This window comes from Pimephales promelas, chromosome 1 (assembly GCF_988280905.1).
Source record: "Pimephales promelas chromosome 1, fPimPro1.hap1.1, whole genome shotgun sequence".
Taxonomy (NCBI): domain Eukaryota; kingdom Metazoa; phylum Chordata; class Actinopteri; order Cypriniformes; family Leuciscidae; genus Pimephales; species Pimephales promelas.
The window spans coordinates 51,863,225-51,890,147 of record NC_142769.1 but is presented as its reverse complement, the minus strand read 5'-3'; the positions used below and the strand labels follow the sequence as shown (position 1 = coordinate 51,890,147).

At 38.0% G+C, this 26,923-nt stretch overlaps 2 protein-coding genes across 3 annotated transcripts in view; one reads left to right on the top strand and one right to left on the bottom strand.

Moving 5' to 3' along the window:
- The first annotated feature begins 930 nt into the window (after nucleotides 1-930).
- Nucleotides 931-26,923, top strand: part of LOC120485500 (uncharacterized) — a 38,434-nt gene continuing 12,441 nt past the window's right edge. For both annotated transcript variants that reach the window (XM_089131749.1, XM_089131747.1), the window contains exons 1-2: nucleotides 931-1,077; nucleotides 16,909-17,614. The gene's annotated coding sequence lies outside the window, so the exon portion shown is untranslated. The remainder of the gene's footprint in view (nucleotides 1,078-16,908; nucleotides 17,615-26,923) is intronic.
- Nucleotides 11,039-16,594, bottom strand: LOC120485493 (aerolysin-like protein). The gene is made up of 3 exons (XM_039681292.2): nucleotides 16,489-16,594; nucleotides 13,044-13,105; nucleotides 11,039-12,314 (listed from the first exon to the last, which is right to left on the bottom strand). Exons 1-3 carry the CDS (start codon nucleotides 16,572-16,574, stop codon nucleotides 11,305-11,307), a joined length of 1,158 nt encoding a protein of 385 aa, XP_039537226.2. The 5' UTR covers nucleotides 16,575-16,594; the 3' UTR covers nucleotides 11,039-11,304.

Genomic DNA, 26,923 nt, shown 5'->3' with positions numbered 1-26,923 from the left:
GTACTTTTACTTCAATAAACCACAAATCTCAACTGCAATAACGGCTGGAAAATCTTGTGTGTCTGTGTGGAAACTTCACTCCTACCTGTGCATGATGGCAAAGAAATATTATTGAACGAAGGGCTAAAGGTACAGTCAAGCAAAGATTGCCATTTTATATTCCAACGCTGGAAAGAAATTACAAATCAAGTCTCTTTTAAATACAGAACAATAAGGTTTCGCCTTCATACATAGTATAAACATTACATTAATGAGAAATTAATTTCTTTTCTCGTCCAACAGCATTCCAATTTATTTTATTTATTTTTATTTATTTATTTATTTAGTACAGGGACAGTGCATATTCATAAACATTTCTGTCAATACGCCAGAATTAGCCTAAAGGCTATTTTTCATCCGCAGTCCCTAGACAGTTGCTAAGAGTCACCCTAAAAAAAGAAAAGAAATTACATAGTTCATAGCACTAAAAAACAAATTAAAATACATTTAGTAAAATATCTATTATGTTAGCGTAAACACATCAAAACAACAATCGGACAAACATCACGTAAAAAACATGACAACACATAAGGAAAAAAAGTGTGCAACGAGAGCATGTGTAGAAATAGGCTAATGTTGGCAGATCTGATGATCAATAAGCCATTTTCTTAACTGAATTTTAAATGAACTATACGTGTTTATATTTCTGATAGTTATGGGGGTGAGGATCCACTCAGCAGCAGCTTGAACAGAAAAAGCAGTATGACTGTAATTGTCGCAACATTATAATAATGTACACTTTGTTTTCAACCAATGTTATAATTTAGAATTATAAATTGCATTTAGTATCATTTAGTGATTTTATTTGCTAAGAGTAAAGTGCCTTTATTTTGAAGTCTCCGCGCTGTTTTGCAAGTGCTTTTATTTTGAAGTCTCCGCGCTGTTTCGCAAGGCCTTTTGGGACACTCGTGAGTTAGAGTCGCAAGCTAACAGCAAGTGAAGCACGGACAATTTAATGCTCTGATAAAAGTGTTAAAGTTGTTATAAGTGGATGTCAGCTATCTAAGAAAACTCTTTATTCCCTTCCCAGCCAACGAGGTATGTTTTGTGTCTGTATTTTACTTTGGTGAACGTTATTTTACATGCTACGCATGTCATTGCATGTTCATTCCAAGCTAATGTGGTTTTTATTTTTTCGTTACACTGTGTTTAGTTTTCACGGTGAACTTGGAGAATAAGCTTCAAATAAGCCTGTAGCAAGAAAACCACTTGTGTCTGCCAGTGCTTCGAGGGAATTACAATGACCAAATACACTTTTCCTAAAGGGAATGATGTACAATCTCCCAGGGGCGCAACTACCCAGTTTCAGAGGGATATGCAGCAACAATTTTAGCGCCCCCCCCCCCCCCCCCCAAAAAAAAAAAAAAAAAAAAAGGAAAAATAAATGTAATGTTAGTGTGCTGAGTAATAAGTGAGTAGGAAGAAATGAGAGCTAACATAAAAAAATAAGTGCAAAATTGTCGCTTATTAACACAATTAAACTATAGCTACTCCACCTTGATGATCCCCCCTAACAAAACTATAAGCTCCATTGTAACACCAATACCAGTGTTTCTCACAGGATTTTAGGTAAAACTGTGGTAGGTGGACCTCTGTTTCTCTAGGGGGGTTCGGGGGCATGCTCCCCCGTAAGAAAATTTTGTGTTCTGTAATGTTAAATTCAGCAGTCTGGTGCACTTCTTTGAGAGTTCAAAATTAAAAGCTCCAACCCATAGTCAGGGTGCAAATTAAACAAAGAAAAATTTGAACCTCTTTTAGTTAGTGTCTGTCTACATTACACTACTACATAATAATAGTTATAATATTAATTCCATGATAGTAATAGCCATAAAGACTATTGTAAAACAAATGCACAGAAAAATAAAGGAAACTTTCATAATTAGTTTTGCACTAATTTCTATACTTGATAAGCGCATAATGACATGTTTCATGGGCCAGTGTGTCAGAAAAAAAAAAACTAAAGCTGACTTTTTTTGACCAATGCATTACACCAGCACAGCGCCGCCAATTAAGCAAAAAAACAAAACAAAAACAAACAACAAACAAATGTATGAGTTTTGTTGGCCGTTAAGACAAATAAATTAAAAAAGGATGAAATGTATTGGCTGAAAAGCACGTCGGCCCAGCGGGAATCTCCCGGTAGTCCCGATGGCCACCGAGATATAGATGGCCTACATGCCTGGATGTCACATTTTAAATCCTACCTGTTGGCTTTCAGCAATGCATGTAGTTATTTCAATTTACATGCCATCTCCTTTTCTCTCTTTCTTTTTCTATTTTTAGCCCCACAGCATTTTGTTTTATCCATCTTTTTCGACGACAACTCACTACTTGTACCTCAGTACCTGCTCGCTCAGCGCTCACGGCGCCCCCGCCCGCTCGCGATATTACCCGCCCCCCTTCTCCATGAGGGCGCCTACTCTAGCCTGGCTGTTAGTCCTCTAAAATTTTATATAACATTGAAGGAATGCAGAAATGATTTAGAAACGCACAACGGCAGCTACATATAGAAATACAATATAGCATATATATAATTTTTTTTTTTTTACCATCGCTTTGGCGCCCCCCATTGTGCTGCGCCCCTATGCGCCGCATATAGCGCATACCCACTTTTTGCGCCACTGCAATCTCCCCTAGCTGCACCTCTGGTCCTGCGGGAATCAGCTGTTCGAGTATTGACAAACTGTTGGAGGGGAGGGGAAGATAAACCATGAATAATTTTATAAATAAGGCATAGATTTGAGTATTTAACCAAATTATCCCAACTGAGCAATCTATATTTTTGTAATATTGGACAATGATGAGAAATACATGGTTTCTTATCCAGAGTTTTAACAGTTCGTTTGTAAAGTGATTACAGAGATTTCAAAGATGTACTACTAGCTTGTGCCCAAACGGGTAGACAGTAAGTGATGTGTGAGAAAATCATAGAATGCATGTAAATTTTTGCTGCCTGAGTGTGTGGACATTTGATGGCGAATGTGTCTAAAGTTACTGAGACTATATGAAGAGTTCAGATGCAAAAGCCTCTAAATGCCATTTGAAATTTTCTTCTTTAATGATGATTTTTAACAAACTTGTATATTTAAGTTCAGTAATTTCACTTAAATGGAAATGATAATTATCTATTAATTGTTATTTAACTGAAATTACTGAACTTAAATATACAAGTTTGATAAAAATCATCATTAAAGATGAAAATTTCAAATGGCATTTAGAGGCTTTTGCATCTGAACTCTTCATATTTAATTCTATTACAGACCATTTTTACATGTGATGACGAGAATGATAACTTTGAATCAATTAAAACTCCCAGATATTTGTATTCTGACACAATCTGCAATTTTTCCCCTGAAACAAAAATGTCTGGCTCAACACTGAAGTTTTTGTGGGACTTAGTAAAAAACATTGCTACTGTTTTTGATGTATTCAGCTGCAGGCAGGAGTGTTTCAACCAAGCTGTGATGCTATCCATGTGAGCTTCTCTATCACCTGAGCGATATTCCTAACGTGTGCATAAACTACGGTGTCTGTCATCAGCATATATCTGCACAAAAACATCAGGACAAGCGAGTGGGAGGTCATTTATATAAATGGAGAATAACAGGGGCCCTAAATTAGATCCCTGAGGTAGACCGGTGGACAGACTCAAGGCCGTCGATTTAGATGATTGAACTCTGACACATTGGGAACGGTCAGTGAGATAAGACTCAACCCATTTGAGTGCATCTGAGGAAAAATTAAAATTGCATAGTTTTGTCAGTAATATTTTATAGTTAACGGTATCAAAAGCCTTCCTGAGATCCAGAAATACTGCTCCAACAACCCCACCTTGATCTAACAGAGCTCTTATATTTTCAGTAAAAAAACAAGTCGCAGTCTCAGTGGAGTATTTTGCTCTAAAGCCAAACTGCATAGGGTGGAGAGCATAGGGAGTGGTGTTTAGATGGTTAATAATTTGTTTTGCAATCAGTTTCTCGGCAATCTTAGACACTGTGGGCAATATACTTATGGGCCTGTAGTTTGACATGGGATGAGGATCTCCACTTTTAAAAACTGGAATAACAACAGCTGGTTTCCACATGCTTGGGAACAGATTTTGAGAATTGGACAGATTAATAATTTTGGTGATGGGGGGTGTAACTGACGCACTTAAAGCCTTGAGCATCAACGTATCCATATCAGAAATATCTTTGCATCTTGATGGTCTGAGCGATTTAATGGTCTGTGATACTTCTTGTTCTGTGATATTAAATATAGGGCTGGGCGATATGGCCAAAAAAAAATATCACGATAATTTTTTTTATATCAGTCGATATCGATAATTATCACGATATATGTCAAAATTTATTTTTTTCAAGTTTAAAGGCAGATTTTTGCGACTAAGTGAAAGTTGTATAAACCAGAGTGTTAATTGTGTTTTTAAACTACTCTTTAAATTTATGTTTATTAACAAAAACAGTAACATCTGTTTTTTTTTTCCCTTTTTTTTTCTTATGTAACGACCACATTTTTATTTGGTAAAAAGTTATATTCTGACTGTTTGAGTTGTATTCAAATTAACCATTGGTCATTCAGTCTCATGCATTTAGATCATGATAACCACAGATAAAACCAGGTATAGCCTATAACTTAGCTCCTCACTATCATGGCATAACTTTATGGTTTCTGTATTTTTTGAATGAAAAACTATAGCCTATCAGATTCTGACTGTATCGTTGCACGCAGTGTTTCTCCTTTTTGTCAGCGGTGTTTCATTTGCCTTTAAACTGGTTTAAACTTGACATTTGTGTTCTTCGCTGAACTCAAGTGCTTCTCACTGGATCTCGTGAGCAAAACGATCAGAGGCGCGTCTGCGTGAGCTCGCGCTCCGCTCAATGCACTGCCGTTTGGACTTTGAGCCGAGCGGATAAATGCTCCGTGTGGCGCGCGCGGTTTAAATGAGTTTCGTTCCGCTTTTTTGACGCATAAACATTATCGAACATTTATCGACCTCTTGATATCGTTTTATCGGGGAAAATTATATCGCGATAATTATCGTTATCGTTTTATCGCCCAGCCCTAATTAAATATATTAAAAACTGATTGACTTGTGTCTATTGGCGGAGTTAATACGTTCTCAGGTGTAAAACAGCTTGCTATGTTAGCCACAGAATCAATAAAATGGTGATTAAAAGCCTCTGCTACCTCGAGAGTATTGTTTATCAGCTGGTCATTTACTTTAATTTCTACAGTTTTTTGTTCATTTGGTTGATCACCTGTCATTTTCCTTATCTGGCTCCATATTACTAGGATTTCCATTAGACTTTTCAATTATAGTAATAAAGAAATCAGCCTTTGCTTTTCTTAATGACCTGACAACTTTATTTCTCAACATGGTGAAACGTCCTCTGTCATGCGTTGATTTAGTTTTATTTGCAAGTTTTAGGGCTAAGTCACGCTCTTTCATGATTTTTATAATGTCTTGATTTATCCAAGGTACAATGTTTTTGTTATGTTTGTACTTGATTTTTTGAGTGAATTCTTTAATAGTTCTCTCAAGTGTAATTAAAAATGTTTGGTTATCTTTGTCAGTCAACTAAGGGTAAAATGTCATCCCATTGAATTTGGTTAGCTGCATCTAAAAAAAATTGATATTTACTTTTTGGAATTGTAGTGGTGCCTTTTTTTATTACTCGTACAAGAATGAAAGCGTTTTTTAGTAAGTTTTCCGATAAAAAGTTGATCCGATAAACCTGTCAACATATTGAACGATTTTACAATTCTTTCTGGTCTATTTGAAAATATGAGATCAATTTGAGTCTTAGTAGAGTTAGTTATTCTCGTTGGCCCACGGACAACTTGTGTTAAATCAAACCTGTCAGTGATTTGTTTAAGCTTTAAAGGGTTTATCCTGCCAGTTAATGTTAAAATCCCCCATTATAATAATTTCTTTGTCATGGTTGTTTTCTTTTAACAGCTGCTCAAAGTTTTCATAAAAACTGTTATCTGCAGAGGGAGGCCTGTATATTACAACAAGGACATTTGTGGGGAAAGCCTGACATTGAGCCCTAAACATTCCAGATTACAATTTGACCACTGAATTTTGTGACCCTGTAATGTGCTTCTTCTATAAACCATCACTCCTCCTCCCTTTTTTGATACCTGTCTGTCTGTCCTGTATATATTATAACCTGGAATATTCAGAGCTGCTAATGGGGCATTTTGATCAAGCCAGGTTTCAGACAAGCATAAAAAATCCAGGTTTGAACCCAATAAAAGATGCTGTATCTGCTCACTTTTAGACAGTAAACTTCTAATATTTAAATGACCACCTAAAAGTCCCCTTGGTTCAGCCCTAGGGTCTCCAATATTATGAAGCTGCAGACTCGGAGCCTGCATCTACAGTCCCCCACCGAGGGTCCCGCATTCTCAGACCCTTTCGTTTTTCGAATACAGCGCCTCCTGCTGTTCAAAAGATCGAATAACACCCGCACACACAGTACAGAGCACAATATCCAAATGCAATTAAAAACAATAGGATGCAATATTACGGTCTCCAAATAAATTATCCAATAAATATTTGCGTTCCCTGCTTAATGCATGTGCAAAAAAACGAATTGTTACTGATGGAATGGGATACAATTACAGATTGAACTTTAGACAATCTAAACTTTTCTAAGAATCTTTAGAAAAATAGTATGTGATTATATTGCTACAGTGTTTTTTTTTAAATATTTTTTTATTCAAATTCCAAATTTACTTTTAGTTCAACCTATAATGGTCTAATTAACATTACCATGCTAACATTACAAAATCTGTTTTTTAATATTTTGAATGCGAAGCAAAACAAATCAGAATAGACAAAACACCAATTAATAAACAATTCCTACTTTATTTAATGATCACCTAAACATCATCTTGCTGTAAAGAAAAGAAGAAGAAAAAACTGTTCGTGACTTTACTTTTCGTCTTCAATTGCATTAAAAAAATAATTTATAAGTCACTTTGCATAATCATAAAATGACGTTGCTGGGTTCGGCAGGGGCAACTCCATCGATGTATGGTGTACCCTGGAATAGCCTACAACATAGGACCGATAGCACATGTCTTATGATGCTTATGTTTATGTTGCTAAATTATAAACGTAAGTTATCTAAATATTTTTTGGGGGAAGAGGGTGAAAAAACATCAATTAACGGCTCAAATCTTGTTAAAAACTAACTTTACAAATATTCAATGGACTATTCATAGGCTATGTTGTCGATGAGCTAAATTAGTTTTATTAAAAAATAAATCAAACGAGTAGGCTACGATTTGCTAAATAAAATTGAAGATAGCCTACTCACGTTTTGGCTTAAGTTCTTCACATTTTTATCCGATACAATTTGATAGGAGGCGCTGTCTCGAAAAACGAAGGGTCTGAGAATGCGGGACTCTGGGTGCAGGGGGACTGTAGATGCAGGTCTCCGAGTCTGCAGCTTCATACTAGGCTACTCCTAGGGTCCCATACTGTTCGCGAATGATTGACAGTCTGAAACACCTCCCACTTCCTGTTTTTGGCAATCCCTGGATTTAGCCGTTTTATTCTGCATTATCATGGGGACATGTGAATCGCACGTTTTTGAAATTGTCTCAGAACTTTGGGGTCTAGCCAACCCAGTTGAAACATGTGGTCCACCCGATGTCCCCGCGAGGTCATCGAAATGTGGGACCGATCCTCCAAGGACACGCCGCACTCCAGCCACGCCACCCAGATAACAAACTGACATTGAATCAACGTGGAAATATGACATCGAAACAACGTTGATCTGACGCGTCATTCTTTGAAAACTAACGGAAAATCAACTTGAAATCAACGCGTTGTTTCAACGTTATGAAAGCAAACCAATTTTCGATTTAATTTAGCTTTGAAGAATGCCGCGTCTGACGTTGGTTCAACGTTAATTCGATGAGCAAATCAACGTTGTTTCAATGTCATGAGAGACGTCGTTTCCACGTTGATTCAATGTCAGTTTGCTATCTGGGCAACGCCGGTGCGAGAAACCTGCGCACGCCGATCCACCACCTTCAGCACCCCAGCACCAGCACGCCTCCCCGGTACCCCATCCGCGACACCACCAAACGAGGGCGACGGACAGGGAAGGTTAGAAAGTACAGGACCACACTGTAGTACATCATACAATGGGCATACCTGTAGGACTGTTAGTAGTGCGCTCCTCTCCAAGCCTCTCCTCTCGTGTAACGCGGTGCGGTCCTGGGCACGGGTGTATGTCTCCAGATAATATTAAACAGATTGTGATGATCAGTGCGTTGGTCCATTGTAGTCGTGTATTTGTCTTAATTTTTTGTTTTTGTAATTGTTTGTACAGCTGAGGATAAATGTTTGTTGAAGAAGTAGGCTAACGTTAGATTCATACCGCTGAAAAACATTTTCCCACTGGGAAAAAGTACTCAACCTCAAAGTTGTCGATGTAGCTCGAAATATATAATTTAAAGCCCTTGTCTTTCTTACTCTTATGTGTGACAATATTGTTAACATCGTTCACGTTAACCGCAGGAAGTTCTTGCAAACAGCAAGTGTAATTTGCCATTATCTCCACCTAATGCAAAAACAGCTTCATGTAATTTACATAATATATTAGATAGTTATACATTATTGTATTTTAAATGGTGTAAAAACCTCTTATTGACCTCAAAATAAAGCATTGTACATGACTGTGGGGACGAGCACTTCTGTGGTGCTTGGAATTCTATAGAATTAATAATAAAAAAAATATTGCCACTTGATGGCACTTGATTTGAAGAAGGTGTAAATGTTCAAATAACATATTGTTTTATTTTAAAATGTAAAGAAATTGTAATTCTAAAGTGTTTTTTTAAGGTAAAAGCTGCATTGCGCAACATTTCATGTTAAAAATAGCCGTTTTCTAACCCAGCCTGATGGGCTGAATGAGCCCTTCTCTGATCACTGAGATCGCCTCTGTACAGTAAAATATATAAGAGGGATTCGAATTTCGGGCTCAAATCTGAGACTGGCCGTTACGTCATGCGCGTTCACACTCGCCTGGCTATGTGCCTCTTGCAGTATTCGCGCCGTTCTCCGTATCAGAGAAGACAACTCGAGCGACACAACTTTAGTCAACTTTCCACAAAAGTAGAAGATGGATTCAAAGGGGCTGTTTAGCCTACACCTGGTCACTTCATGCGTTTTCTGTGATCGGATAGCTATTCGATCGTGAAAATGTGTAAATGCCCTCTGACGGATTTGAATCCGATCGCTCAAATCACTTCAGGAGGTGGTCTGGGCCGTATTCCAGACAAAACTGGACAAAATGCATCTGGTTGTTGAAATCAGGCTATATGTCATGTTGTTTTAGTCATATATGACGACGCGCATCACCTCAGATGAGCAGCAGAGCGTCTATTCATAAAGCCAGCGCGCCGCAATCTATCGCAAATCAAAGTGAAAGTAAGTCGCAGACGCTTACACTACCATCTTCATTAAAAGTAAAGAAATGAAATGATCTTACCAGGCAACCAGGGCTGTTGCCGCTCTCTCTTATTGCTGTCTTTGCTGATTTTGAAATTAGCCGATGATTAAAAAAATGCAGCTCATATCTTTCGGTGACGTGCACTTCATGAAATCTGTATATAGCGTGGGAATTGAATATCAGATTGATATACGTTTTGCAAAAACACATTTATGTGAGCAGGTGTAAAGACCATCTTTTTGATAAATCAGATCAGCTATCCGATCTGAGAAAACGCATTTGTGGCCAGGTGTAAACAGCCCCGAAGAGACCGGCTTGTAGTTCATTCCAAACCCCAACGCAAACTCCACGTGAGACAAAGAAAATACAACTTCTGTTTGTCCAGTGCCAGTCGTCGGAATGAGACAAGACAAGAGTCAACATCGGGAAGCTTTCAACAAACAGAGAGATCTCCGGTCTGCTCTAGGGCTCAAACGGGTCCTATACAAAGTAATAACTTATATTGTTCGTGAACGTGTTTCCATATTTTATACAATCATACGTGGATACAGTAAGCACATAAAACAGTTCAAAATGGATTCCCAGACAGCAAACTGACATTGAATCAATGTGGAAACGACGTCTCTCATGGCATTGAAACAACGTTGATTTTGCTCATCGAATTAACGTTGAACCAACGTCAGACGCGGCATTCTTCAAAGCTAAATGAAAATCGAAAATTGGTTTGCTTTCATAACGTTGAAACAACGCGTTGATTTTCCGTTAGTTTTGAAAGAATGACGCGTCTGACGTTGGTTCAACGTTAATTCGATGAGCAAAACTATGTCAGATCAACGTTGTTTCGATGTCATTTCCACGTTGATTCAATGTCAGTTTGTTATCTGGGTTACAACATGTAATATACTCGAATGCCTTTCCTTTCATATTTTAAATGACTTGCAGATTTATAACTGTATTACCTCATTATGACTGTAAGATGTGTGCCGCACAGTGTGCAGCTGATGCTCCTTTGGTTATGAACAGCTCGTGCATACGTGCATGTATGTGTTCCATGAGTGCGCACGCAGTTTCGTTTGTCGCCAGAGGGGGCGTAGTTCTGCAAAAACACCTTTAAAGTCCCCGTGAACCGAGAGTTGCAAACGATTTTTCTCCAGTGCTGTGACGTATTTCCAAGTGAAACGGAATATTGAACAGAGGGCAGGGTTTTACTCTACCCAGATAGCAAACTGACATTGAATCAACGTGGAAATATGACATCGAAACAACGTTGATCTGACATTGTTTTGCTCATCGAATTAACGTTGAACCAACGTCAGACTTTCAAAACTAACGGAAAATCAACTTGAAATCAACGCGTTGTTTCAACGTTATGAAAGCAAACCAATTTTCGATTTTCATTTAGCTTTGAAGAATGCCGCGTCTGACGTTGGTTCAACGTTAATTCGATGAGCAAAATCAACGTTGTTTCAATGTCATGAGAGACGTCGTTTCCACGTTGATTCAATATCAGTTTGCTATCTGGGTAGCGCTCCTCCTCTCCATCTCTCGCTCATAGCAAACTAACGGTTTGAGGGGAGTGGTTAAGCGTTTCCCCACCCAAGCTGTAAAACCTACGTCATCAGAAAAAGAAACCGTTCCAGACCGGAAGTAACTTTTCAGATTTTGATTAAAGATTACCAAGGTAAAACATTTTTTTTATATATTTTTACTTGCACGGATTAATTGTTCACCACAAGACTAGTAATATGCGCTAACAAAGTAAATAGGTTCAATTTTGATTTCACGGGGACTACTAGGAACAGAAAATTGGACATTTCCGTTGAACGACCCTTATAGGAGATTCCTTGGTCTCCACTTTGATATCAGTGTAAGTGACTCCTTTGTATGTGCCCTCGATTCCATAGGCAAACACACTGCCGTTCTTGCAGGTCATCTTCACTGTGCCAGTGTAAGGCAGGTCAAAAGTGGCTCTGCCAATAGTGACAGAAACGTCCAGCTTCTTCCCTGGTGGCACATCTACTTCTGTAGACAGAGTTTCGGTTGTCTCTTCTGTGTGCTCCAGACCATAAGAGCTTTCTGATCCAATGGTGGCACTGTATCCTCCAGTAACTTCACCAATCAATGGAACCCCAGCCTTCACTTCCATACTAAGCGTCGCAGTAACACTCCTACTCATTGACCATGAACATGTTTTGGTCACTTTCTTTGAGGTTTCAACTTTTTGTTTTTGAGTGGTGGAGGAGTCGTTACTAAAACTGAGGGATTTGATTTCTTCTTTTTTCACCTGTGTTAGGGTTAGGTGGTTAGGCTGCATCAGTTGGTGGAGAGTGGGATAGTTGACATCAGTGAGAACTGCTGATTCAACTGCTTCGAGAAACTTAAATCCCATCTTGTAAAATTCCTGATCAGATCTTCCTACAACTCCCAAACAAAATCCAGAGCCGACATCCATGGGATATTCTGTTTTTAAACGCTTTCTTGTCATCTTTGCAAAAAACTCTTTCCCCAGACTGGTCCTGAATTTGATGGCTCCAAGACGTGTTCCTGCTCCGTTCCCCCACAGGGACAGTGAGGTGAAACGCTCACCAGGTTGGAACTCGAACTCTTGATACGGTCCAGAACCGACTCCAAAGGTTTCGACTCTCCCATCTGTAAGCCAGACCCTGACACCATCCACCTGTGATTCTCCCACCCAGACTCTGATCTTCTCTAAACTGGCACCGCTGTCCTCACCAGTAAATGAGAATGGATTACCTTCGTCTCCACCAATTTGTTGAGGAGTTGTTGTGTCGGACACAGAATCTGAAAATAATATAAATATACAATTTTATGATTTAATGTAAATTATATACATTTAATATAAAAATATTTTCAGATCAGAATTAGCATCATCTTTACATTTTATTGCAGTGTTTCCCATCCCAGTTTCTGGAGACAGAACAACAATACACACGCTGGATTTCTTTCTTAATTGACCCATCCATTTTGGGTCTTGGAGTATCTATCACTAGCTCAGCACCAAAAATGTCTGGGATGAGATTGTGTTCTGACCCTTTTACGACCAGCGAGATTCTCCAGACAATCGTTCTGTGTTCAGTGATGTACGGTATTACTCCGCCGCCAGAAACGGAAATGGGGTTGTTTGTATTCATTGTATTCTTATGCAGTAGCCGCATCGTAGGCTACACTATACAAGTGGTTTGCTTGCAATCGGCAAAGGTGCATTATCGCCACCAACTGGGCTGGAGTGTCTTAATTATTCAAGCTCTCAACGGAAGAATGTACGGTTGTGAGGAGTTCGGAAAAATAGGTCTAGAGTAGGACTGCACGATTAATCGCACAATGTTGTTATGCGCATCTAATTAGTAAAGCCGGTTCCTTGATTAGTAGTAAATCTCCTTCACCTACTTTCAGATGGAGCGGCATTTACTACAAAGAGCCGTAGTTCACTGACAAGGTGAACCAAATCGCGTTAAAATCGAGGACAAGTTAGTTAGTTAGTTAGAAAGAAAGATATATTAGCTGGTATACCTTTTCCGCTGTGGTTGCCCATAGTCAAGTGGTTGCCCATAGTCCAATAGAGTCCTTGCTGTCTGTGCCACACACACCAAACACATACATGGATATTTATTTATCTTTGTTCTATTGACATTTTAGAGAGAATAAAATAAGCCACGAAAGAAGGCCAGAGTTCTCTTACGAGAGGTTCTCTCATACTGTGTAATATCTTACGCTAGGAGAAAACTCTTTTCCACGAGATATTGAAGCCAAAAAATTATCCTTAATTTTGAATTAATGTAAAACGCGCTGCAGCAGTACGCAGACATAGGCAAGACAGCTCGCGTGCCTATTGGCTGCCCTGTGACAACTGCAGAAGCCTATTGAGAGAGGCCCTATGTGAGATCCAACGAGAAGCAGCATTTACTAAACCAGCCACTGGCCAGTCACTGGGAAAGGGGGATCTGTTGACAGTTGATTTCTGCTGATTTCTGTCTCCTGGCTGAAAAACTGCTAATAAGCAAATCCAGGTGATTGGAACAAAATACTGAGGCGGACTTTTACTTTCTGAACCTGGACTTTACTCCTCTGTAGAGAACAGAAAAGGAGATGACACAGTCTTAGATGAAATCACCTGCAGAGAAAAGAAGACATTAAATCTGAAGATCTCAGCAGAGGAGGATTAAACAACTCCACAGACAGCATTACCAGCTTCACTTATTACTAACCAGATTGAATTTATTTCTGTCAGACTTCTACAGAAGATTTCATTGAGAATTAACAGAGGTTTAACTCGGTTTCACTTGAAGTCACCACTAATTCAGAATCACTGAAGGAGAAAACCAGAATTTCAGGTTACCATTATGGAGATCAGTGTTTGCTTTAGTTGGGCTCTTGAGCCTTACATTATCTTTAGATTTTGTTCGGCTGTTGTATCCGAGTTGTAACAGTCAGATGAACAAAGAAAAAATATACAAACTAATTGTTTTGGTTATATTGTGACAATCGTCATTTGAATTTAGTATTTGTGATTTATTTTGTTGGATACAGCATAATAGGGCTGGGTGATATATCGCACGATATTGTATGCGCATCTAATCAGTAAAGCCGGTTCCTTGATTAGCAGTAAATCACCTTCACCTGCTTTCAAATGGACGATACGAGTGTTAAATTAAACTGTTATTTAGATAATTAAGTGATTAATTTAGTGATGATTGAGCATTATTGAAGACACCTGATGATAACAAGCAGAATCACTGAAGGAGAAAATCACAAATTGTAAGTCACCGTAATGGAGAGCAGTGTTTGCTTTAGTTGGGCTCTTGACACTTATATTTTCACTTTATATTTTGTTTGCATGTTGATATTGACTTATAACAGTCAAATGAACAAAGGCAACTGTGATCTGTGTTGGTTATGTTTTGACATAATCATGCAATGATCTGGAAAATGGAACTTATTCAGATGATTTGCTTTAACTTGTTAGCTACAGTTTTCAATATTATGAAGCTGCAGACTCGGAGCCTGCATCTACAGTCCCCCACCGAGAGTCCCGCAGACCCTTTCGTTTTTCGAACACAGCGCCTCCTGCTGTTCAAAAGATCGAATAACACCTGCACACAGAGTACAGCGCACGATTATCCAAATGCAATTAAAAACAATAGGATGCAATATTACGGTCTCCAAAAAAATTATCCAATAAATATTTGCGTTCCCTGCTTAATGCATGTGCCAAAAAAAACTAATTTTTACTGATGGAAGGGATACAATTACAGATTGATATTGCTACAATGTTTTTTTTTTATATATATTTTTTTCCAATTTTTCTTTCAGTTCAACCTATAATGGTCTAATTAACATTACCATGCTAACATTACAATATCTGTTTTTTTGATATTTTGAATGCGAAGCAAAACAAATCAGAATAGACAAAACACCAATAATAAACAATTCTGTACTTTATTTAATGATCACATCATCTTGCTGTAAAGAAAAAAAGGAAGATAAACTGTGTTCGTGACTTTACTTTTCGTCTTCAATTGCATTAAAAAAAACTCATTTATAAGTCGCTTTGCATAATCATAAAATTATATGTTGCTGGATTCGGCAGGGGCAACTCCATCGATTGATGGTGTACCCTGGAATAGCCTACAACATAGGACCGATAGCACATGTCTTACGATGTTTCAAAAAAAAAAGAAAAAAGATGTTTGCAAATGTTAGCTATGTTGCACTGCTCTGTTGAACTGTCCCTTGAGATGTTTTTGAACTTTGGACAACTTTGTGGGTTTGAAATATATGGGGACACAAAATGGGCAGTGGAAATAACTGCAGCATTTATGACATATCTACAAAAAGTTCAAGGTTAAAGGCTATCGTTAGCTATCTAAATATTTTCGGGGGGAAGAGGGCGAAAAAACATACATTAACGGCTTAAATCTTGTAACAAACTATCTTTACAAATATTAAATGGACTATTCATATGTTGTATCGATGAGCTAAATTAGTTTTATTAAAAAAATAAATCAAACGAATAGGCTACTACGATTCGCTAAATAAAATTGAAGATAGCCTACTCACGTTTTGGCTTAAGTTCTTCACATATTCTTCACATGTTTATCCAATACAATTTGATAGGATGCGCTGTCTCGAAAAACGAGGGGTCTGAGAATGAGGGACTGGGTGCAGGGGGACTGTAGATGCAGGTCTCCGAGTCTGCAGCTTCATACTACTCACAGTTTTGTACCTCTGCTGCATATCTGTATTTTACTTATAACCTAAATATTTAATAAAAATATTCTCAACAAATCACTGTCATGTTTATTCAGAAACAGAGATCAATAATCAGCCTGTCTATCTCAACCGTGGTGACATGTTGCCACCAATCACAACTCATTAATGTCTCCCATCATGCATTGTGGTATGAATAAATTATGATCTGAATTGTCTAGAGGCACACACTGAAAGACTCCACAATAGCTATCAATAAAAGAAGTGTAATAAAAAAAACACACCAACCAACTAATACATATAGCCTATACTAATTTAAGAATAAATAATTAAAAATGTAGGCTAATTAAAAAAAAAAAAAAATCAGCGCCAGCGTATACTCTCCACCGGAAACCTTGTTTTCTTTCTGACAGACAAAATGAAACAATACGGAAGAGACAGGGGCAGGGCAATATAAAGAGAAAACGGAAGACTGATGGAGATGAGGAGAGAGCTTTGTCTAAATCTACAATACATGAAATGGAAACATTTATGTGAAAAATTGTACATTGTCTCTTTATAAATAACAATAATAATAATAATGAGAGAGAGAGAGAGAGAGAGAGAGAGAATAGCCAATTAACAAATAGGCCCACCAGAATCGTTCTGAAATCAGGGTTTTTTTTTTGAAAAAATATCATAAAGTTGCATAAAATCAATTAAATTATGTATCCCATAGAAATACATAATTTCAGTTCGATTCCCTTACCTGAACAATGTAAATGACCTGGAGCAAAAAACTGGGTGTTCTTGTCTTCCGAAATGTTGAAATCTCCAATAATATCCCTGAGACATCCCTTTAAATAGCAGTTTAGTTTCACTTTTACAGATGTGTGGGAGAGGCAAAGACAGAGGGGGTGTGGTTTTCAAAAATCACGTGTTAGACTAAAGTAATACTATATAAAATTACTATTACTTTTAAAACAAAATCTCTGCTAAATAAATAAATGCAGCCGTCAACGTTTTTTAAACACATATTATTAAACACATGATCTAACACACTTTTGATCAGTTATAAACCTTGGGATGAGATTTGTAATAATTAATGATGATGGTAACATCAATAAACACCCAATAGATTGTGTATCTCTCTCTCTCTCTCTCTCTCTCTCGCTCTCTCGCTCTACAGTGCGCAGTCCCTCCACAGCTTGAAACCCATTTGTGAGATTGCCATCGATCACTGTTGCTGAGAAAGTGTCCTGTCGGCTCTTGAGAGGAAACTCCTGACAGGAAAGAAGATCCAGTGAAAGTTGCAGACTCAAGTCAAGCTTTTGGATTTATGTGTTTCTTTAATTCACTGAGTGCTCACGGGCATATTATTTAAAAACCGAGGTGATAAACTTGATCTCTACGGACTGAAGGCAGAAGAGTTCAGTCTTAAAACCTTACGGCAAATTATTTAGACATTCAAAGGTGTTTTATATAAAAATAATAATAATAATAATAATAATAATTGTATGTGCTTCTATGTCAACACTATGAACACCAAATTTTGTTCTAAGAACGTTTTACCATTTTTACAAACATTCTGTTTTAGTTTTGGAAACGTTCAAATGTCCAATTTTTGGAGGATATTTTTTTGAATGTGAAATAATTAGCCTGCCTTCATTCTGTAAGGATCAAAGCAGAGTTTTTATGATTTAAAATTGGTCACCAATGTTTAAGCCATGAATAAAATAAAGGCTTTTTAATTGTTTTCAACATAATTCATGTCCCTACTACCCCTTTAATACAATCACACACTCACTCACTCTCTCTCTCTCTCTCTCTCTCTCTCTCTTTCTTCACAGTGATTGTGGGGAGCGTGTGAGCGGAAGAGTGTGTGGCGGTCTTGAGTGAGTTTCAAATTTTTTCCTTTTTTCTGGGCTTATTTCTTTTGAATACTGCTTCGGATTAGAGGACAGAGAGTCGGAGTGCTGACTTCTGTCAGTATAGCTGATAGAAATGGGCTCAAACTCCGATGGTTTTTCCTGTTTGTCTGCCCGGCATGCGTGCAAGTGCATGCCGGCTGACGGATCAGTGTCAATTGAGAACGTGTTGGTCGCTATTGGTGGAGAAATAGGTGCACAAAACATCATGTCTGCTTCTAGAATGAATAAAGCAATGGTTGTTTTTCTGAAGGAAGTTGAAATGGTCAATCATTTAGTGGAGTGCGGCTTGACTGTTCAGGATGTTTTTGTCCCTGTATTACCCTTGTCCAACCTCTCGAAAAAAGTGATGTTGTCAAATGTACCGCCGTTTATCTCTGATAAAGCGCTTGAGAATATTTTAGCACGCTATGGAAAATCGGTCGGGCCGATTAAAATGATTCCTCTGGGTTTGAAAACTCCAGAGTTGAAACATGTTATGTCATTCAGACGTCAGGCTCTTATGATACTGAGTGCTGAATTCACAACTCTTGAGGTGTCCGCTTGGAAAAGATTATACGATCTTTATCAGCACTGAGTCGATGAAATGTTTTGTTTGTGGAAAATATGGGCACATTAAAACAGCCTGTCCTCTGGTGAAAGAGGCTCAAAATGTAAGAAATGAAATCGAAACTGACCCAGGACAGGTTTTAAATGTTCTAGAAAATAATGATGGGGCTCAAGTGACCAGTGCCAGCGCAGCGACCGATCCGAGCGCTGATATACCCACGCTCCCTGAAATCGCAGAAGCTGAACAGTTGCATTCAGGTTGTAATGCTGATATTATTATCACTGATAAGCCTACTTTTGCTAAAATACCTGAGGCTGAACAGAGTGGAACAAACAACAGGATGGAGGCTATTGTTGAGGTAGAGCAAGATTGATGTGCCTATAAGTGATTCTTTGAGTGAGACGCAGGCATCAAATAACGTGTCAGACAATGATGTTGAATTGTTAACTGAAAGGTCAAAATCGCAAGTTACTAATAGTGATTCGGACAGTGATTGTTCAGATTCGATTGCTGATGAAGTGTCTGAAATTAATTCACAGGAGGGATTTGCTAAATCTCGTTATTATACTGTGGAACAACTTAATGACTTTTTGAATGCAACAAAGAATCAGAGAAAGCCAAAGGTTGAAACGTTCTTTCCTGATTTAAGGCTCTTTACAGAATCGCCATGAAGAAAGCCAGTTTAGAGGAATCAGATCAGCCTAAATGATATCGACTTTTCAAAAAAGTTTGTGAGTGCAGTCAGAAAAAGACAAAAAAAAATCATGATGATTAGGAAATATTGGATTTTGTATTTTTTCTCTTTTTTAATCCAGATGGTATCCTTGGACATCGGATCCTTAAATATAAATGGTTGTAGGGATACAAAAAAGAGAAATACTTCATTTAAGTACTTGCACCTTAAAAAATGATCCAGATTTTTTAGAAATAATACCTGGACGCTTATTACGTGCTGATATAACAATAGACAATAATAGTTTTTCTTTTTTTAATATTTATGCTCCCAATATTGGAAGCGAAAGAAATGTGTTTTTTAGAAAATTTTCTGATGAATTGATGAAATGTCCTCAGGATAATTATTGTTATAATAGGCGGTGATTTCAATTGTACTGTAGATCACAAATTAGATGGAAATCATGAGGAACCTCATTCTGGTTCAGCATACGTTTTTAAATCTTTAATTAATAGACACAATCTGGTAGATTTGTGGAGGGATGCTTATCCTCATGTTAAACAATACACTTGGTTAAAAATGAATTCAAATACTGTCTCTGGTGCAAGACTGGATCGTTTTTATGTTGAAGAGTGTAACAAAGGAAGATTTTTTGGTAGTTGTATCTCACCAACATCTATGTCAGATCATCATTTTATTTCAGCCCATTCTCACCCCCAAGGCGTCACCTAACTGACGCCTTGGGAAGCATTTGACCATGCTTCAATATCTGACGCTTTAAGGCCAATTTATACTTCTGCCACTGTGTTTAGATTTCTCACGGCTAGGGTACTACAAGCAATAGCGATTGAAAGAGAGTGGATCATGTTGGAGTTGGAGCTTATTGAGGTGGAAAAACAGTTCACTTTAGTGAAATTACTAAAACTGAAAGGCAGAAATGAGAGAAGACGTCGGAGGAGATGGTACGTGTGGAAATCATAGACAGTGATGGAAATGCGTAGGAGGAAATGCGATGCTACCAAGCCGACCAATCACCAATCTTGCGGTCCACGTCGTCGCGACGTGTAGTTACATTTTTGAGGAGGTGCGCGTCAGGCGACGGCGAAGGGTACACGCAATGGGACGCGTCTGTGCGTATGCTACGCCGTACCTACTGCGCGCACCCTACGCAGAAGTATAAATTGGCCTTTAGGCGCCCTTTAGCGTCAGTTAAATGACGCCCTAGGATCGCGTGTACCCTACCCCCACCCCACACCTAAACCTAACCGCGTCCTCGAACTGACGCTTTCCTTTAGCGTCAGTTAGATGACGCCGTAGGATCCTAAAACGTCAAAATATTGAAGCATGGTCAAAGGTGACGCCTTGGGGTGAGAATGCGTTGTTTATTTCTATGTCTATTTCTGTTCAGTCGTCTAAACCCTATCAGGCACATTGGCACTTTAATAGCAGATTACTGCAAGATCACATCTTTGTACACTCTTTTGACCTTCTGTGGAGATCTTGGAGGGAAGAGAGACATAGTTGTACATCTTTAAGACAGTGGTGGGATTTGGGCAAGGTGCAGATAAAGAACTTTTGCCAAAATTACACTGCACAGAACACAGAAAATGAAAATTCTTCAGCAAAGCTACAATATTAAAGGAGACAGATTATTGTCAGCTGACACCATTAAAGAGAATAAAAATCTTTCGAAGGATTTATTGGAGGAACAGGAAAAGGAAACTTTTGTGAGAACAAGATATATAAAGCACAATGAAATGGATGCTCCAACTGCCTTTTTTTTTTTTTTTGGACTAGAGAAAAAGCCGAAAGAGCAGAAATTTTTTCATAAACTGAAACTTTCTAATGGCAGTGAAACTACTGACCAGTTTTTAGCTACTAGACCAAATTTTAGCTTCTGCTATATTGTTTTATGAGACCCTCTATCAGTCAGAACACTGTGAGGAAGCAGCGGCTGAAGAACTTCTTCTAGATCTTCCACAGTTGTCAATGACAGAGAAGAAGGAGCTAGAGGGATTTCTGACTTTTTCTGAGCTCCCGAGTGCGGTGCAGGAGCTGAACAGCGGCAGATCCCCTGGACTGGATGGTCTGTCTGCAGAGTTCTACAAGGGGTTTTGGAATGTGCTTGGACAAGATCTGTATCATGTTCTTCTGGAGTCCTTTAACCAAGGTATTCTTTAATACCCAAAAAAGGGGATCTTGGACTCTTGAAGAATTGGCGTCCTGATTCATTACTGTGTACTGACTTTAAAATACTGTCAAAAGCTATAACTAATAGGTTGAAGAAATTCATGGCAACTATAATTCATGAGCATCAGTCATATTGTATCCCCAAAAGAACAACTTTCGACAACCTATTTTTTCTAAGAGACATAATTACAGTTGCCAAAAAACATCAAATTGATATTGGACTCTTATCTCTCGATCAAGAAAAAGCTTTTGACAGAGTGGACCATTTGTACTTACTAAAGACTTTGAAAGCCTTTAGATTCGGTCCACAATTTGTCTCCTGTGTTAAATTGTTATATAATGAAACGTCTAGTATGCTGAGGATTAATGGTTGCCTAACTAGACCTTTTGCAGTAACCAGAGGCATACGACAAGGATGCCCTCTTTCCAGACTGTTGTATTCAATATCTATTGAACCTTTTTTATCATCTTTAAGGAAGCGATTGCATGGACTTGTTGTTCCTAGGTTTCCCGAGATTCCACCTGTAAAACTCACAGCGTATGCAGATGATATAACTGTATGAATTAGAGACAATGAGGACATTTCTGCTTTGATTTTTTGTTTAGAAATCTTTCAAAAAGCAACATCTGCTAAAATTAATTGGGATAAGTGTGTGTCGCTGTTACTGGGCGAGTGGCAAAATATAGACCCTCCTCGTCTTCCACAACAAGGTAAATGGATTAAGGATGGTTTTAAAGTTCTGGGGGTATATTTGGGAACTGACCTGTACATGGAAAAGAACTGGGAGGGTTTAGCTGATAAAGTTACAGGGAGATTACAAAAATGGAGGTGGATCCTTCCAAAGCTATCTTATAGAGGAAGATGTTTAATTGTTAATAATTTGGCAGCCTCAATGTTGTGGCACAGGTTCACAGTGTTGGATCCTCCTGAAGAGCTACTTGTCACAATTCAGAAAAGTTTTGTCAATTTTTTTTTTGGGATGGTTTTCATTGGCTTCCTCCTGGAGTTTTATATCTCCCAGTAATTGAAGGAGGACAAGGACTCATAAATTTACAAGCAAGAATTAAAACAATGAGATATATATATAGTGTGCAGCCCCTCCACAGCCTGAAACCCATTTGTGAGATTGCCATCGCTCACTGTTGCTGGGAAAGTGTCCTGTCGGCTCTTGAGAGGAAACTGCTGACAGGAAAGAAAATCCAGTAAAAGTTCCAGACTCAAGTCAAGCTTTTGGATTTATGTGTTTCTTTAATTCTCTGAGTGCTCACGGGCATATTATTTAAAAACCGAGGTGATAAACTCTGATTTGATCCCTACGGACTGAAGGCAGAAGAGTTCAGTCTCGAAACCTGGTTATGGCAAATTATAGACATTCAAAGGTGTTTTATAAAAAAAATTATAATAATAATTGTGCTTCCTATGTCAACACTATCAACACCAAATTTTGTTCTAAGAACGTTTTACAATTTTTACAAACATTCTGTTTTAGTTTTGGAAACGTTCAAATGTCCAATTTTTGGAGGATATTTTTTTGAATGTGAAATAATTAGCCTGCCTGCAGTCTGTAAGGATCAAAGCAGAGTTTTTATGATTTAAAATTGGTCACCAATGTTTAAGCCATGAATAAAATAAAGGCTTTTTAATTGTTTTCAACATAGTTCATGTCCCTACTACCCCTTTAATACAATCACATGCACACACACACACACATTAATTTAACCCTTCTATCGTTTCTAGTTATTCAGTGTTATCCCAATGCACCCGTTCAGCTAAGAGTCTGGAGTGCTACTTGCTTGTCCTTGATCCTTAAGAAGGAGGTGGTCTGTTAAATCCAATTGACACACTTCCCACATCTTTTTTTTTTTTTTTTTTTTTTTTCAAAAGTGTGTTACACAGCTTAGAAGCAGATCTCCTACAAGTGGTAAATGCCTCGCTTCGCTCTGGGAGTTTTCCGAACTCCCTGAAAACTGCAGTTCAAGCTCTTCATGAAAAAGAGCAATCTGGATAAGACCATCTTAAGCAGTTATAGACCGATCTCAAATCTTCCTTTCATAGGCAAGATCATTGAAAAGGTTGTCTTCAATCAGCTGAACAAATTCTTAATCTCAAATGGATACTTTGACAATTTTCAATCTGTTTTTCGATCACATCATACCACAGAGACAGCGCTCATAAAGATAATAAACGGTAATACAACTCCGACGTGACCGTCTTAAACTCTTTCCGCTGCTTCTGGGGGATAATTCTCAAATACAAGGATGGATGGTCAGCCTACCCCTCATGGTCCGTGCATGGCGGATAATCTTATCCTTTACCTGGAACCTGAGGAGACGAATGATGATCGGTCTTGGCCGCTGGTTTGGTGGAGGTTTAGGTGCCAGGGCTCTGAGCTCGTTCACACTCCACAGGCGAATCGTGGATGCCTCCAAAGACCTCCTCAAGCATCTTGGTAAAGAAAGCTGTCGGTTGTGGCCCCTCCATGGATTCAGGTACACCGATTACCCTGATATTGCTACGCCGGCTCCGTGATTCGAGATCGACGATTTTAGTTGCTAGTTTAGCATGGTCTTTCTGGAGCTTTATGATAGCCTCATTGGCAGCATTCAAGCATAGCTCTCAATCGTCACATTCACTCTCAATTTCGAGTTTCTCAGTGTGTTCTGTCACGGTAGTTATGACACCGTTCAACTTGGTCTCAAGAGCTGAGAAAGTTTGTTTGAAGTCATTGGAGATGGCGGTTCGATGAGGCTCCAGCTGGTGGGTGAGGGACTCCATTGAGAGCGTTTTAACGTTTGAGTCGGTCTGCACCCCTTTAGCCTTTGGCAGTCACAACAGGTCAGTAAGTTAGTAAATCCACCACTTTGTATAAGTTTAGGAGAGAGTTAAATTACAAACGATGAGTTTAAAGGTAAGCAAACATTTAGCGAGGGCACGAGACGCTACGTGCTTCGCTTGTTACCACATCACGTGATCACATCCTTCCATTAAGTGGGCCATATTATTTTGCGCAGCCCGTTGTCATCCCAAGACGTCATATAACTGACCATAAGTCAACATCCGACATCCTTTAACGTCGGTTAGATGAAGTTATCTAATCCTAACCCTACCCCAGACCTAAACCTACCCGTGTCATCTCTGACGTTAAAGGTAAAGCATCAGTTGGAAGACGCCCTAGGATAGCGTCATCTAACTGACATTAAAGGGTACCCTAAAACATTGGATGTTGATGTATGGTCAAAAGCGTCATATATGAAGTCGTGGGATGACAATGTGTTGGTCTACGACGTTTGATTTGAGACATATTTACATGTTGTTTACATTGTGAGAAAATAATGAATTCTCTCATTTCACCAATTAATACATTGAGTGACTTTGACCAATGACTCTGGTCCCTTTACTCCTCTTCTAGTCACTGGACATTAATTGTGTAAATAGTCCTCTAAGGGGATTTTACAATCAGTGCATACAACAGTTTTCAATACAGTGCACATGTCAACAAATCCTTTCCGATTTTAAGCTTGTGAGATAAATGCGCACATCAACCCGATCACGTGTTTAGCATTCATGTAAACACTAAGTTAAGATGCATCAATTCAATCGGAATGAATTCAGTTCGATTGAAACAAAAGTTATGCATGTACACATAGCCAATGAACACTTTTAAAGAAGAGCACTTGGTAGCAAATATATATCCAATAAAAGCAATTTGAATTCTACTTTGTTTTTGTGAAATATTCTGAAATATTTATGAACAGAAATTAGTTTCAAATTCAATTATAGCAGGATTCTGCAAATCAAGCTCTGGAGGGTAAATGTCCTGCAGAGTTTATCTCCAACCAACACTGATCAAACTCGTATACCTGGAATTTTCGAGTAACTCTGAAGACCTTGACTAGTTGGTTTAGGTGTATTTAGGGTTGGAATTAAATTTTGCAGGACAGTTGCTCTCAGAAACAGATTTGAGGAATCCTGCAGTGTGTACAGGAGAATTAAATTGTGCCCTAAGTGCAGTTTAGGGATGTTAGCAGTCGTGTACAACTGCTTTCCTGTGATGCTGATCTACTATATGTTTAACTTTTACATTTTACTGTCAACATTTGCTTTCTGAATTACCTCCTCTGAAATGTCCTTGAAGGACTCCAAGAGCTACACTAACTTCTATCATAAAAAACTGGAAATTAGTTTATAAATTAATTATTTATAGAATATTTCACAGAGACTGGTGTGATTACACACCACACCTATTATATTTATATATTATCATTGTAATGACAAAGTAATATGGGAATTTAATTCATTGTAGTAGAATATTCAGCTCACCTAGAATCTGTAGCGGGTGCTGAACTGAAGCTTGCAGAAGATCAGATATCTGCTGACAATAAAATAATACATTAATGCTTCAGAATAAATGTTTAGTTGTAAAACAGTGTTGTAATATTTGTTTATAAATAAACAAATCTATTTAAATATAGGTGTAAGAGGACGAGTATTATGTCCTGTCAAACTATTTCAAGAGACCTAAATTAACTCTTAAGAAGAAGAAGAAGAAGAAGGATGAATATTCATACACACCTGCAGTCTGTGAAGAGTGTCTGGTTGAATGATCGTCAGCTCTAACTGAAACACTCTATTTATGGATGAACAAAGTCCCTCCCAATAGGGCTGGGCGATATATCGCACGATATTGTTATGCGCATCTAATCAGTAAAGCCGGTTCCTTGATTAGTAGTAAATCACCTTCACCTGCTTTCAAATGGACGATATGAGTGTTAAATTAACACTCAAGAGTGTTAAAGTTAATGAGACAATTTAAGGGATTAATTTAGTGATGATTGAGCATTATTGAAGACACCTGATGATCACAAGCAGAATCGCTGAAGGAGAAAATCACAAATTGTAAGTCACCATTATGGAGATCAGTGTCTGCTTTAGTTGGGCTCTTGACACTTATACTTTCACTTTAAATTGTGTTTGCCTGTTGATATTGACTTATAACAGTCAAATGAACAAAGGCAACTGTGATCGGATTGTGTTTGTTATGTTTTGACATAATCATGCAATGATTTGAAAAATGAAACCTATTCAGATGATTTGGTTAACTTGTTAGCTACAGTATTGATGTTCTGCAGCATATCTGTATTTACTTATAACCTAAAATATTTAATAAAATATATTCTGATCAAATCAATGTCATCTTTATTCAGAAACATAGTAATCAATAATCAGCCTGTCTATCTCAACCGTGGTGACATGTTGCCACCAATCACAACTCATTAATGGCTCCCATCATGCATTGCGGTATGAATAAATTATGATCTGAATTGCCTATGTAATTTACATTTCCTATTTGAATATTCTACTCGTCACCGTTGTTGAGAAGCATTGACTGAATCTTGAGGTCTGTGTGCCTTAAAGAAAGATTTTTTTTTAAAACAACTTTTGAGAAAACCATTATATTATATTTAACACTCTGGATGTTTATGCAGAATCTCAGATATACATTAACCAACAGAATAAATCACAGACACAAATTTTACAAGAGAAATGTTTTTATTTATTTATTTATTTATTTTTTATTGAACATCAAGAACAGAACAAAAACAGAATACAGGTAAAATGAGTACATATTAAACAAGGCATATCAGTTAAGGTAAAACAAATAAAAACAATAAAAGTAAAACTAAAATAAAATACAAATATTACTATAAAAAAATACAAATAGAAAGGGGTCTCTTTATTCCTCTTTTAAGAGCTCAATGTCTCTTATTATTCCAGACAATTTCTGGGCCCTTTTTACGTTTCATACATTCTGTAGGAGACATTTATGTTTATTGTTTGCATGATAGTTTATTTTGTTTGGAT

What these genes read in the sequence shown, in the direction of transcription:
- LOC120485493 (XM_039681292.2), bottom strand. Translation starts at nt 16,574, where the DNA reads ATGTCTCAGGGATATTATTGGAGATTTCAACATTTCGGAAGACAAGAA. An exon ending in AGGTCATTTACATTGTTCAG is followed by an intron (nt 13,106 to 16,488) that starts GTAAGGGAATCG and finishes TGTGTGGCACAG; the next exon opens with ACAGCAAGGACTCTATTGGA. An exon ending in GGGCAACCACAGCGGAAAAG is followed by an intron (nt 12,315 to 13,043) that starts GTATACCAGCTA and finishes TATTATTTTCAG; the next exon opens with ATTCTGTGTCCGACACAACA.